Raw genomic sequence first — 12,370 nt, 5'->3', positions numbered from 1 at the left:
ACAGTCAGGAGACCCTGCAGGTAATGTAATTAACCTCTTGAGACCCTGCGTCCTAATATGGGGACATTACATTTCTGCCTCTCTGCACCATGATAATTTGATGATAATTTTTTAAAACTTTGACCCTTTGGCCTCATATGAGGACTGTACAAAGACTATGTATAGTTTTTATACTTGTTAGGTCCTACTGATCCCAAATCAAGCATACCAAGCAGAGGTTATTATTTATCAAAGTGAATTCCTTTTTTTTTTTGGCCCCAAATGAAATAAATGCTAATGCATTCTCTCTATAATGGTCTGAGCTGACTTTCCCATTGCATTAAAACCCTGTAAAACCTTTTATCTATTTTATCTGTTTAACTTTACAGAAGGAGGAAACTACCATCTATAACTTCCAATGGAAGTTCATGGAAGCATTTCTATTGGTCCATTCACGAGGGTTTCTTGACAAATTGTTATACTGGGGTACAAAGAATTTACAGGGGCACAACTAGTTGTTATTATTATTATTATTATTATTATATTAAATTACATGTATGAAATATTTCCTGTGTGGTATAAACTATATGTGCACTATAGCTAGAACAGTTAGAATAGTTCATGCCGCTCATTTTGCAAGCTTGTGTTATCAATGCTTCTTTTACCAGTTTGCATAAATACAGCCTATGCTAACGTAACTGAGGCCTCTGCTGGTTTAATGAATGACTTTGCCTCAGTGGTGTAACATGTATGTTTGGTAGGATACGGCTATAAGAGGCTATAACCAAAACACATGGCTCTTGTGAACTTCCCTACTTTCTTTTAATTCTTTACAAATGTCCTTTAATCTGCTCAAAAATACCTGAACACACTGAAAGCGTTAGCTTTTTGAGGCATTATGGGAAATGTAGTGCCTGGCTCTGACTGAAAATGCTAGCTGCTCAAGCTTTTGGAAAGACACTGAAGCATTATGCGAAATGTAGAACCTGGCTCCGACTGAAAATGCTAGCTGCTCAAGGTTTTGGAAAGATGCTAGGGCAATATGGGAAATGTAGTGCCTGGCTTTGATTGAAAACATTAGCTGCTCAAGCTTTAGGAAAGATGCTAAAGCATTATGGGAAATGTAGTGCCTGGCTCTGACTGAAAATGCTAGCTGCTCAAGCTTTTGGAAAGACGATGGGACATTATGGGAAATGTAGTCTCTGGCTCTGACTGAAAACACTAGCTGCTCAAGCTTTGGGAAAGATGCTGAAGCATTGTGGGAAATGTAGTGCCTGGCTTTGACTGAAAACATTGGCTGCTTAAGCTTTTGGAAAGACACTGAAGCATTATGGGAAATGTAGTGCTTGGCTCTGACTGAAAATGCTAGCTGCTCAAGCTTTTGGAAAGACACTGAAGCATTATGGGAAATGTAGTGCCTGGCTTTGACTGAAAACATTGGCTGCTTAAGCTTTTGGAAAGACACTGAAGCATTATGGGAAATGTAGTGCTTGGCTCTGACTGAAAATGCTAGCTGCTCAAGCTTTTGGAAAGACACTGAAGCATTATGGGAAATGTAGTGCCTGGCTTTGACTGAAAACATTGGCTGCTTAAGCTTTTGGAAAGACACTGAAGCATTATGGGAAATGTAGTGCTTGGCTCTGTATGAAAATGCAAGCTGCTCAAGCTTTTGGAAAGACACTGAAGCATCATGGGAAATGTAGTGCCTGGCTCTGACTGAAAACATTTGCTGCTCAAGCTTTTGGAAAGACACGGTGGCATTATGGAAAATGTAGTCTCTGGCTCTGACTGAAAACACTAGCTGCTTAAGCTTTTAGAAAGACGCTGGGGCGTTATGGGAATGTCATAAATTTGTGCAGCATGTGCTGTAGTTCTGCTCAGCAATCCAGGATAAATGGGCTTTTTGATGCTGTGATTTTAGTGGGGCACAGCAACCTTTCACTGAGGCACGTGCCACGGTAAATTGGGTCTAATGACGCACCTGGGTCCGTTCATCATGATTTTTTTTTTCACCATGTTAAAAGCAACTGCCAGATTCATATTATGTCCAGTGAAAAACTGCACAAATGAAGATACAAGGTTTTGGTGTGACAGGGATGTCATATTAGATTATATATATGATATCTTGTAAGCCTAGTAAATCACTGGAGCAGTCAGTCAAGCTATAACTGAAAATACACGGCACAGAGACTTTCTTATCAGACGGCAAGTCCCAGTGATTAATGTTACTACGCCGCTATTTGACGTGGAAACATCCTGCCCTTTGTCCAAAGTAAAGAATCTTGACCTTTTAATGGTATAAATCAATAAAACTTTACAGTACACTGAACTGTCCTGTGAAAGATTGCCCACTAAACATCAGCTATAGCACAATCATCAGGTCAAGGATTAATATCGCTTCTGGTCTCCTCTGGTTTCCGAAGTGAAAAAGTGTGCAGTAAAAGTGTGTTCTCTCCTAATGCTGCCGTTTATAACAAATTCATAAGGTGCTAATAATAGCCCTCATTGACTGTGTCCATGTACAGAGCACACATGTTTGAATTTGACCATTTTAAATGATATTGCTTAAGGAATAGGAGATCATGGTTGGTGCACAATGCTTGTGGTGTTGGTAAAATGTGGGTTTTTAGACTGAACTGTTGTCATATTGGGAGATAATTAGTGATAACTAATTTTTAGCTCTGGGTGGCTCTGGTTACTGGCCAGTAAAACTCAGAATCCATGTATTTCTATATAGTGTACTTTACATGTACACTATATGTCCAAATGTTTGTGGACACCACTTTTAATGAATGTATTCAGCTACTTGTTTCACCCATTGTCTCACACACACACAGCCTGTCTAGTCCCTGTAGAGAAGTACTGCTAATAGAATAGAACTCTCTGCAGCAGATAAACATCATGAACCTATCGGCACCATGCTGCCTAATGCCAGGCGTGGGCTAGAGGGGTGCAATACCCACCAGTATTGAGCTGTATTTTCTGGAACGATGGTTGATGCTCCGTCCAATACTTTTGGGATGAGCTGAGGAGTTGGGGATGAAGTCTATCTATATCTATCAATATTGATATTGTATAAATATTCTTTAAAACAAATGCCAAATGTATAGTATGGTAAGAAAAAAGATGACCAAATAATGACAAATCACATTTAACAATATATATAACTATATATATACTATACTGTATATATAACTAATAATATATATAACTATTTAACTATAATATAATAATGAATTAATAAATAATACATAATATAATAATATCATTAAACTATATATATATATATATATATATATATATATATATATATATATATACATACATATATATATATATATATATATATATATATGAGAGACATTTTTATCATGTTCTTTTAAGAACCATGTACCAGAGGTTCTCCATCACAGAGAAAAAACACAACCAGGCAAAAAATTAGTATTCACATAGTCCTTGGAGTTGTCATGGTTCTAGGAGGGGAAGGAGCAGAAAAGTGAGTCTGTATACAGTAGAACACCGTAAAATTCAGCGAAAACAACCAATTTACAGAAAACTCACAATCAGCAACACAGAAAAAGGTAACTTGCTCTTACAGCCGACAGCACGAGGCCAGACAGTCAACCATTACATCAAACAAACAAGCACGCCTTAGAGAAGGTAGCCTTGGGGAAACGACAACACATTGATGGTGAGTGTCAGTGACTGGAGGACACACCCTGTATGTAAATAGATGCTGCCAGGAGCCAATGGGAAATCTGTTTTTTGTTTCCTGCATAACTTTTAGTGTTATCATTTTTTAAGGTGTTTGATCGTAATAATTCAGGACAAATCTGTAAAGTAACAGAATTTCTCTGCAGAAACTTGAATTAGTTAAATGTATTGTTTTTCATTTAATTTTAATGATTTTATTTTTTTACAGTGTAATAAAATTTTCCATAAAATTACGTAAAGAAAAATACTTAAATGGTTCGTATGGACAATAAATCTTTATATCATCTGCCTGTATAATTACACATAATTAATGTCATTTTACATACACCTGAGTGTAATTTTAAAAAGCAAAAATTACTGTTTAAATAATACAGAATTTGTTTTCAGTAACAAATAAAAACTAAATGTTATTTTTTCATACTAAAAAAGCAGTTGGGTTGATCATATACAGTGAATATCCATACATTTTAATTGTTTGCTTTGTATGCAATAAAAAAAATAAGACTACTATCTAAAGTTATTTTCCATAAAATTATGATTTTTTTTACAGTGAACCATTCGCAAAAATCTTTAAAGAATCCATTGATTAAGGATGTATCTTACATCACAGAGAACAGCAAGCGAGCTTTTCATTATACTTGACTGGTAAAAAGACTATAACTATAATATATATATATATATATATATATATATATATATATATATATATATATATATATATATATTATAGTTATATATTAGATATAAATTTAATGAATGAACCAACAACAAAAATAAAAAATATATAATAATAATAATAATAATAATAATAATAAGAGGAAGAAGAAGAAGAATATGATGATGATGATGATGATGATGATGAATAAAGACATTATTACTGAATAGGGGAAAAAATCATGTATATAAGTAAATATTAATGCAGTGAGTTGAATGCTCTCAGCACTGATGTGATGTGAAAGCACTTATTGTCAGTAAATGGGTGGGGCTCCCATTCTCACTCACCAAAGTCCATCTCCAGTTATGGCTCTCACAGAGCTGCCTCTGGAAATGGCTTTGCAATGCAATGAGAGCCATTTGTGGACAGAGCTCTGGGTGTAGAGTAACAGAGCAATGAGAGTGGAGCAGTGGAGAAGGAGCTAATGCTCCATCAACAAGTTTGCTCTGCTCTTGTCAGGATTTGATGGGAGATGCTTTAGCTCAGTCTGGAGCTTCTAAACTCCCAATGAAGAAAGTGAAGCATTGACCCATTGACTCCATTTACATGTGTGCATCGCTTCGACATGAGTAAAACGTCACAGAAACTCAGCAAACAGCTCGAAAGTAAGACTGAAAGAAGGTGAAGAAGAAGAAACGCTGGTCCTTACCCGAGTCTGAGAACCTCGGTCTGCCCAGGTCTCGAAAATAGTAGATAAAATCCATGCAGTTGTCATTCTGCACTTCCCCCGTGGAGCACAGCTCGGTCAGTAGTTCCAGAGCCTTTCGACAAATCTCATCCTCTCTTTCTCCAGGCATTTCCTAACAGCATCCTCCCGGATGGACAGGCGATCCCTGCTCAGTGAGACAGCGCTGCTGGAGAAGCGCACTTCATACTTGCGCGATTGGCTCCGCGCGTTTCCACGGCAGCCTATGGCAGATATCCACCTGCGAATCGCATCACTTCGAGCCACCAAGGGCTTGAACTCGAGTAAAAGGGTGCAAACTACTGCCCCTTTGGTGCAATTCGCGCAAGCAGAATCCAACCGGGTCCCATAAAGTGCCTCTGGATAGGTAGAGCCTGCGGTGGCGCTGTCCGCGGAACGCTGGTGCTGAATCAGTGCTGAGCTGCGCAAAGGCTAACGAATGAAGAAGGTCTCGCTCTTACACTTGCTTTTGCTTCTCCACGAGTCTCGAGGCTGTTTTTTTCCCCAGCACAACTCCAAAAGCACGAGCCCCTCCTTCCCACTCTTCCTTCTTCTGAATTATCCAGTAACAACACTTTAGTGGAGCCTTTCATTGGTTAAGACCAAGAAACGTGATTGCTTAAAGGACCCAAAATAAGACTGTGCACCTTTTAGATCAGCTAAATTAAAAACAACAGCTAAAACAGCAAGCATCTAAACTTCTCTAGAGGACCATCAGAAGTGAGCTTTACACACTACTGAAATAACAAAAAACAAAAAACAAGACTAATCTCTTGCCTCAAGCAGCGGAAGGTAAAATATCAATACTGGAGCAGATCAGAACAATTCTCCTGAGTTTTCTTCTGCTTTGTTTAACAGCTCTTTCCTGGCTCAGGCTCAGGAAAGGAAAACCAGCTGGAATCTAACCACAAATGAGACTGTGTGAGTTTAATTAATACGGCAATCAACAGTGCAGTGGAGAGTGGGTAAATTAGGGAATTGAGTAGTACAGAATTGTTTGATTCAGAGGAGAACAATGTGTTTGAAGAGATTTATTCCGAACTCCTGTGTAGTCTGTCTGTTATTATTGGTTAAGACGTGTATATATATTGATGTAAACATTTTTTATTAACTTAGAATAAAATAAATCATTCTAAAGCACTGGCAAATGTGAAAAAGCCTAGGCCCTCTATATTTCCAAATGAAAAGGCCTAGGCCCTCCATATTTCCAAATGAAAAGGCCTAGGCCCTTCATATTTCCAAGTGAAAAGACCTAGGCCCTTCATATTTCCAAGTGTAAAGGCCTAGGCCCTTCATATTTCCAAGTGAAAAGGCCTAGGCCCTTCATATTTCCAAGTGAAAAGGCCTAGGCCCTTCATATTTCCAAGTAAAAAGACCTAGGATCTCCATATTTCTAAGTAAAAAGGCCTAGGACCTCCATATTTAGAAGTAAAAAGGCCTAGGCGCATTATATTTCCAAGTGAAAAGGCCTAGGACCTCCATATTTCCAAATAAAGAAGGCCTAGGCCCTCCATATTTCCAAGTAAAAAGGCCTAGGACCTCCATATTTCCAAGTGAAAAGGCCTAGGACCTCCATTTTTTCAAAATGAAAAGGCCTAGGACCTCCATATTTCCAAGTGAAAAGGCCTAGGACCTCCATATTTCCAAGTGAAAAGGCCTAGGCCCTCCATATTTCTAAATGAGAAAGTCTATAACTTCCAGATTTCCAAATGCGAAGGTCAAGACCATCCAGATTTCGGAGTGAAAAGGTAAACCCTCCAGATTCACTGTAGCTTATTAGCCCTATATTACGCTGGCAAAACTAATGAAACTATTAACCAATAACAAATACAAAACTGCCAGATTTCCAATGAAAAGGTCCAGACCCTCTCAATGTCCAAATGAGAAGGCTTATGCCACAACCCTACTATGGTTTAAACATCTATATATGTGGATATGTCTAGGTCCCCTAGAAGGCCTAGGTTTCTTGCAGCTTCAAGTGAGAAGGCTGAGGGCCCTTGTAGTTTCTATGAGAATTCCAGACTCCCAAGTGAAAAAGCCTAGGCCCCACCTGCCAGAAAACATGTCCATGAAATGTGGGCTCGGTGGGTTCCAGGTGGACATGGGCTCTAAGTAGGTTTGTGCATGTGTTGTTACAGGGACACAGCTGGGCGTCCCAAAATGGGCCCAATCTAGGCCCCAGGTTTAGTGTGCAACTCAGATGGGGTCTTTGTTCAACCCCTCTTGGTCACATCACTGACCATGGTGGGCATCCATATATGAGGCCAACATGGAACCCATGGAACATTGGGTTCCCAACTGGAAACTTTCTGGTTAGATATCTGTTTATGCCCCACATGGACATGTTATCTGAGATATTTCCAAAGGAGATGGTCTAGGCCCAAAGTAAGAAAGTCTAGCTTCTCCAGATAACCAAGAGAGAAAGCCTGAGGCTTAGTTCAACCCCTTAAAGCCCTGGACAAACTGGTGGGGCTATTCTTTGGTAATAAAATTGTGAATTATAAAAACAATAATGAAACTAAAAGCCTTTTTAAAAGATTTTTAATGTGTTTTGAAATGAAACCCTTCATTTATTATATGACAGATTCATTAAGCACATTATTCATGTCTTATACAACAGAGTCTCCTTTTTGTCTCAACAGCTTCTGACAGAAAGGCTTAAATGAATTTGACCGAAGCTGAAAGGCGGCTACATGTGTATCGCTCTGTAAGGCGACACAAGGTAAAGTTATTTCTTCTCATCTCTTGTCTTTCCTTTCCCTCGTCTCTTGTTGTCTATGGCAACTAACAGTGAAGTTCCTCACAGAGAGACTCCCTGTGCTGCCATATAAACTATTCATGCATCTCTAAAGGTGACATCACACACAGGGGCTTAAGCTAAAACTTAAACACACACATACTGAGACACGTCTATATTAGGAAACTGTGGCTTAATGAGTGTTTACTCTCTCTCTCTCTCTCTATCTCTCTCTCTCTCTTGCTTTCTCTTACACACACATTTATTTTTAAGTCTTAGGACATGAAGGCGACACATACAGTATGTAGTGCCCTGGATATATTAATATACCCTGTACATTCAGTCTTAGAAGATTCCCTTAGAACATTTTCTGCTTCCCACCATTCAAGACCACTCAAACACATTCAATGACATTGAGGTCTGGACACTGGGGTAGTCAATTCCATTGCTCTGAGAACAGTAGCATCTTCAGCAGCTCGATTTGTCTTTTTGCTTCTCTCAGAAAAACCTTCTTTATTGGTCAGCTCCACATCCTTTCAGACCCACAGCGATGAGTCGTGTTTTCAAAGTGGAAAGATGGACAAAAACACCTGTGAAAGAGTTCAGATCTGAAGCAGGAGTGTCGCTATATGTTTCTATGTTTTTCTAATACAGGCAGTGCTGATGTCTCAAGGTCTAGGCCCTCCAGATTTTCAGGTGACCTAGTTTTTGCTTACTGTTTACTAAAAAAAATGAGGTGCAAACAATGAAACCATTGAAATGTCATTAAAACCTGTACCAGATCTAGCAGCCAACACTCGTTAGATAATGTGAGACGGTCTATGCCCTCTAGATTTCCAAGTGAGAAATCCAAGACCTCCCAGATTTCCAAGTGAACAGATCTTGGCCCTCCATATTTCCAAATGAGAAAACCTAGGCTTTTCATTATTTCATAAGATCGATCTAGTCCTTCCAGATTTTCAAATAAGAAGGTCAAGACCCTCCATTTTTCCAAGCGTAAAGGCCCAGGTGAGGAGTTCACTTTGAGAAGCTTTAACCTTTTCCTTCCTTAAACAAGTGGATATCTTATATCCAGTCCTCTCAGGAAGAACTCTCCTAAGGAGTTTGTGGTTAATGGACGTTAACAGACCTTAAATAAATGAAAGGTGATCTCTGACTTCTGCACAGGGCAGCATGTGTACCTACACCTATAAGTAACCTTTCCCAAATGTTACATATGGTATATAATGAGAATGCATTAACACACACACACACACACACACACACACACACACACACTTTCTCTCACATATTCACACCTGAACTGCGCATATACACACAACCCCCCCACCACCACCACTTCACCCATTCTCCCCTCTTTAACACGCCATCTCTACCATTTTAATTAGCTCCTACTCTAGCCATTGCTCTCCTGAACAGACAGACGCAGCTCCTCTGTGTGGCAGTAAAGATGCAGTGTCTCCTGCTGGATTATTTATAGAAGGAGCAGACAGACCATTCTTAGCTCTGTACAGCTGTTCTCAGATCAGTCGCAGTAAATCATACCTCTCATTTGAGCTGAAACACAAAGTGTTGGTCCCTCTGTTTGGAAACAACGGGGCATTTAGGGCACACACATCATATACTCTCTTCACTTATTTACATAGATAGGGAAAGTGTTTGTGTGTGTGTTGATGGTTTTGTTGTCTCCTTGGGGTAGCCAAAAAAAGATAGACTTAAGTTAAAGTCCTTCAAAATGACTTTGATCTATTCTGGGAGAGAGCCATTACACCCCAGTCTGTAGATGAAGAGCAGTGTTGTAGCTCTAGATGATGCACTGCATTGTGCTGTGAGTGTAATCCTACTCATGTAGTTTATTATAGAGAGGAAGCTGCTAACATGTATACATGTATTACTAAACTGCATTTAGGGTTGCTATTCCAAAACTGGAGAAACTGGAGAACTGAAAAGTGAAGAAGGTGTGAACTACTGAGCATTAAGATGTGCTTCATGGAGGGAAAATATGATGAGTAGTTGCCTATAAGAATTGTAATGGTGCAAAAAGTCAAACTTCAGAGGCATGTGATCAATAGTCTTTATGTTTATTATAAAGCTCTAGATTTATTCTCATCCAACCAGTCAAATTCACACTTTCTGGATGGCAGATTTATCTGGATAGGGTTTTTTTATTATTTGAAGGATGACAAGCCGAAATGAAAACAAACAAAAACAAACGGAAATGAAATAGAAGTAACAAGGCTATTTTTAAAAGGGAAGGAGTAGAAAGTACAGATAATAGTGTGAAAATGTAGAATAGTAAAAAAATATTCGACTGGAGTAGAATAATAATTACACCAGTAAAGCATAGATAACCAAAGTATTTTACTTAAGTAAGGTAACAAAGTATGTGTACTTCATTACTTAACACCTCCAGTGAGAACACTCACAGCAGTTAACTATAATTTAAGGGTTGCTTTTACAGTTTTTCCAAATGATGCTGGAAGCCATGAAACAAATCATTAAAACGTCTAACTCCCATACCAGAACTGTAAAGCAAAACATGAAAAGTCCTAGATCCTTAAAATTTCCATGGGAGAAGGTCTAGGCCCTTCAGATGTCCAAGTGAGAAGGTCCACCCCCCTAACCCCACTCCATAAATTCAAGCCAAGGTCCCCTGGATTTTCAAGTGAGAAGCTCTAGGCCTTCAAAATTTTCAGGTAAGAAGTCCTGGGTCCCCCAATATATGTATACATGAGAAGGTATAGGGCCTTCAGATTTCCGAGTAAGAAGGCCAAGGCCCAATAGATTTTCAAGTGAGAAGCTCTAGGCCTTCCAAATTTTCAGGTAAAAGGCCGTAGGCCTCGTAGATGTCTATGTGAGAAGGTATAGGCCCCCAGGTTTTTCAAGTAGGAAGGACTAGGCCCTCCAGATTTTCTGTTTACTCACTGAGGTGTAATCATTAAAACCCGTTCCTCCTCTACCAGATCTGGTAACCAACATCTTTTGGAAAATGTGAGAAGGTATATGCCCTTTAGATTTCCAAATGAGAAAACCAAGGCCTCCCAGATTTTTAAGTGAACAGATCTAGGCCCCCATATTTCTAACCGAGAAGGCCTAGGCTCTCCAAAATTCCTAGTGATAGGTCTAGGGCCTCCACATTCCCAAATAAGAAGGACTAGGCCCTCCACATTTCCAAATAAGAAGGTCAAGGCTCTCCATATTTTCACATAAGAAGGCCTAGGTTCCCTTAGATTTTCAAGTGAGAAGGTCTATGACCCCTGCATCTCCAAGATAGATGGCCAAGACCCACAAACTTTCCAAGTGAGAAGGTCTAGGCCCCACACATTTCCAAGCAAGGCATTCTAGGCCTGACAGATTTCCAAATAAAGAGATCTAGGCCCTCATATTCCTAACCAAGAAGACTTGTGCCATCCATCATTCCAAGTGATAGATCCAGGCTCTCCAGATTTCCAAATAAGTTCAAGACCCTTCATATTTCCAAGTGGGAAGGCCTAGGCTCCTTAAATTTTCAAGTGAGAAAGTCTAGGACCGCTGTATCTAAATAAGAGAAGCTCTAGACCCCCTTATCCAAGTGAGGAGTTCTAGATCTCAAGATTTCCCAGTGAGAAGGTCTAGGTCCTGCAGGTTTCCAAGTGAGCAGGCCTTGGTGCCCCAGATCCCCAGATGTCCAAGCGCGAAGGTCTCGGCCTACGGGATTTCCATGCAAGAAGGTCAACCCCCCTTCACAATAGTCCTAGAATAAGGACTTGTACTTTGACAGGAATACCAGATCTGCCTATTCATTTACACTACCAGAAACAAAGGTGCTAAAATGATTCTTTGAAGTGGGCCAGCATTTAAATGTACTCTCTGGTCAATTCTTTATTTTGAACTTTCTAACACAATTGAAAACATCACATTGTTGTTGTTTTGTGTGCTCTGACCTTTAGCATCACATAAGAGTGTGAAGAATCTGGATAATGTTAATGTTAAATTCTGTGCCAATTAAATGCTTCTCCTAGAGCCTTCAATCCCAACACCTTTATTTTCTAAGGGTGTACGTAACCATGTCTGCAGTCTGATGAAAGTCAGTGCACCTCAGATTCACCTTTCATGCTATCGTCGTGCCTGCACAAAGGGAAAGAGTGATGAAACTATTTGACTGCAGACAATGGACTTTCAGGGTCTTGAGACTGTGCGGGTCCTTAATGTTGGAGACTCTGAAGCCTAAGGCAGTAGACTTAGCCCATGCTGGCTAAAGAAAAGAAAACTCATCGAGCCGCTGAATGTTCAGAGCAGCCAGAGGCCAGAGGAGAGATATGCTGTCCACACTGTGATGTGATTCTCAATGTGCTGACGCAGACCAACCATGAATTCTGTGAAATGACCGCCCAACACACACACACACACACACACACACACACTACATATCATACACAATTGGCCCTTAACCACACTGAATTTTCTCTCTATCAGTCACTGTTTCCTGTCTGATAAATTACATCCACCAGCTCACCAATATGACCGGGTTCATATTCTGCAGTGAGATTTCTTTGGAAAA

At 39.6% G+C, this 12,370-nt stretch overlaps 1 protein-coding gene across 1 annotated transcript in view; it reads right to left on the bottom strand.

Annotated features, from left to right (window-relative positions):
* syt9b (synaptotagmin IXb) overlaps positions 1 to 5,561 on the bottom strand; it is a 52,903-nt gene extending 47,342 nt beyond the window's left edge. The window contains exon 1 of the mRNA XM_072663133.1: positions 5,058 to 5,561. Within this exon, the coding sequence (XP_072519234.1) occupies positions 5,058 to 5,205 (148 nt within the window). The 5' untranslated portion in view covers positions 5,206 to 5,561. The remainder of the gene's footprint in view (positions 1 to 5,057) is intronic.
* Between the last annotated feature and the right edge of the window lie 6,809 nt (positions 5,562 to 12,370).

Source organism: Salminus brasiliensis, chromosome 19, assembly GCF_030463535.1.
Source record: "Salminus brasiliensis chromosome 19, fSalBra1.hap2, whole genome shotgun sequence".
Taxonomy (NCBI): Eukaryota; Metazoa; Chordata; class Actinopteri; order Characiformes; family Bryconidae; genus Salminus; species Salminus brasiliensis.
Note: the sequence above shows the minus strand (reverse complement) of the source record. Positions and strands in the feature narration are given on the sequence as shown.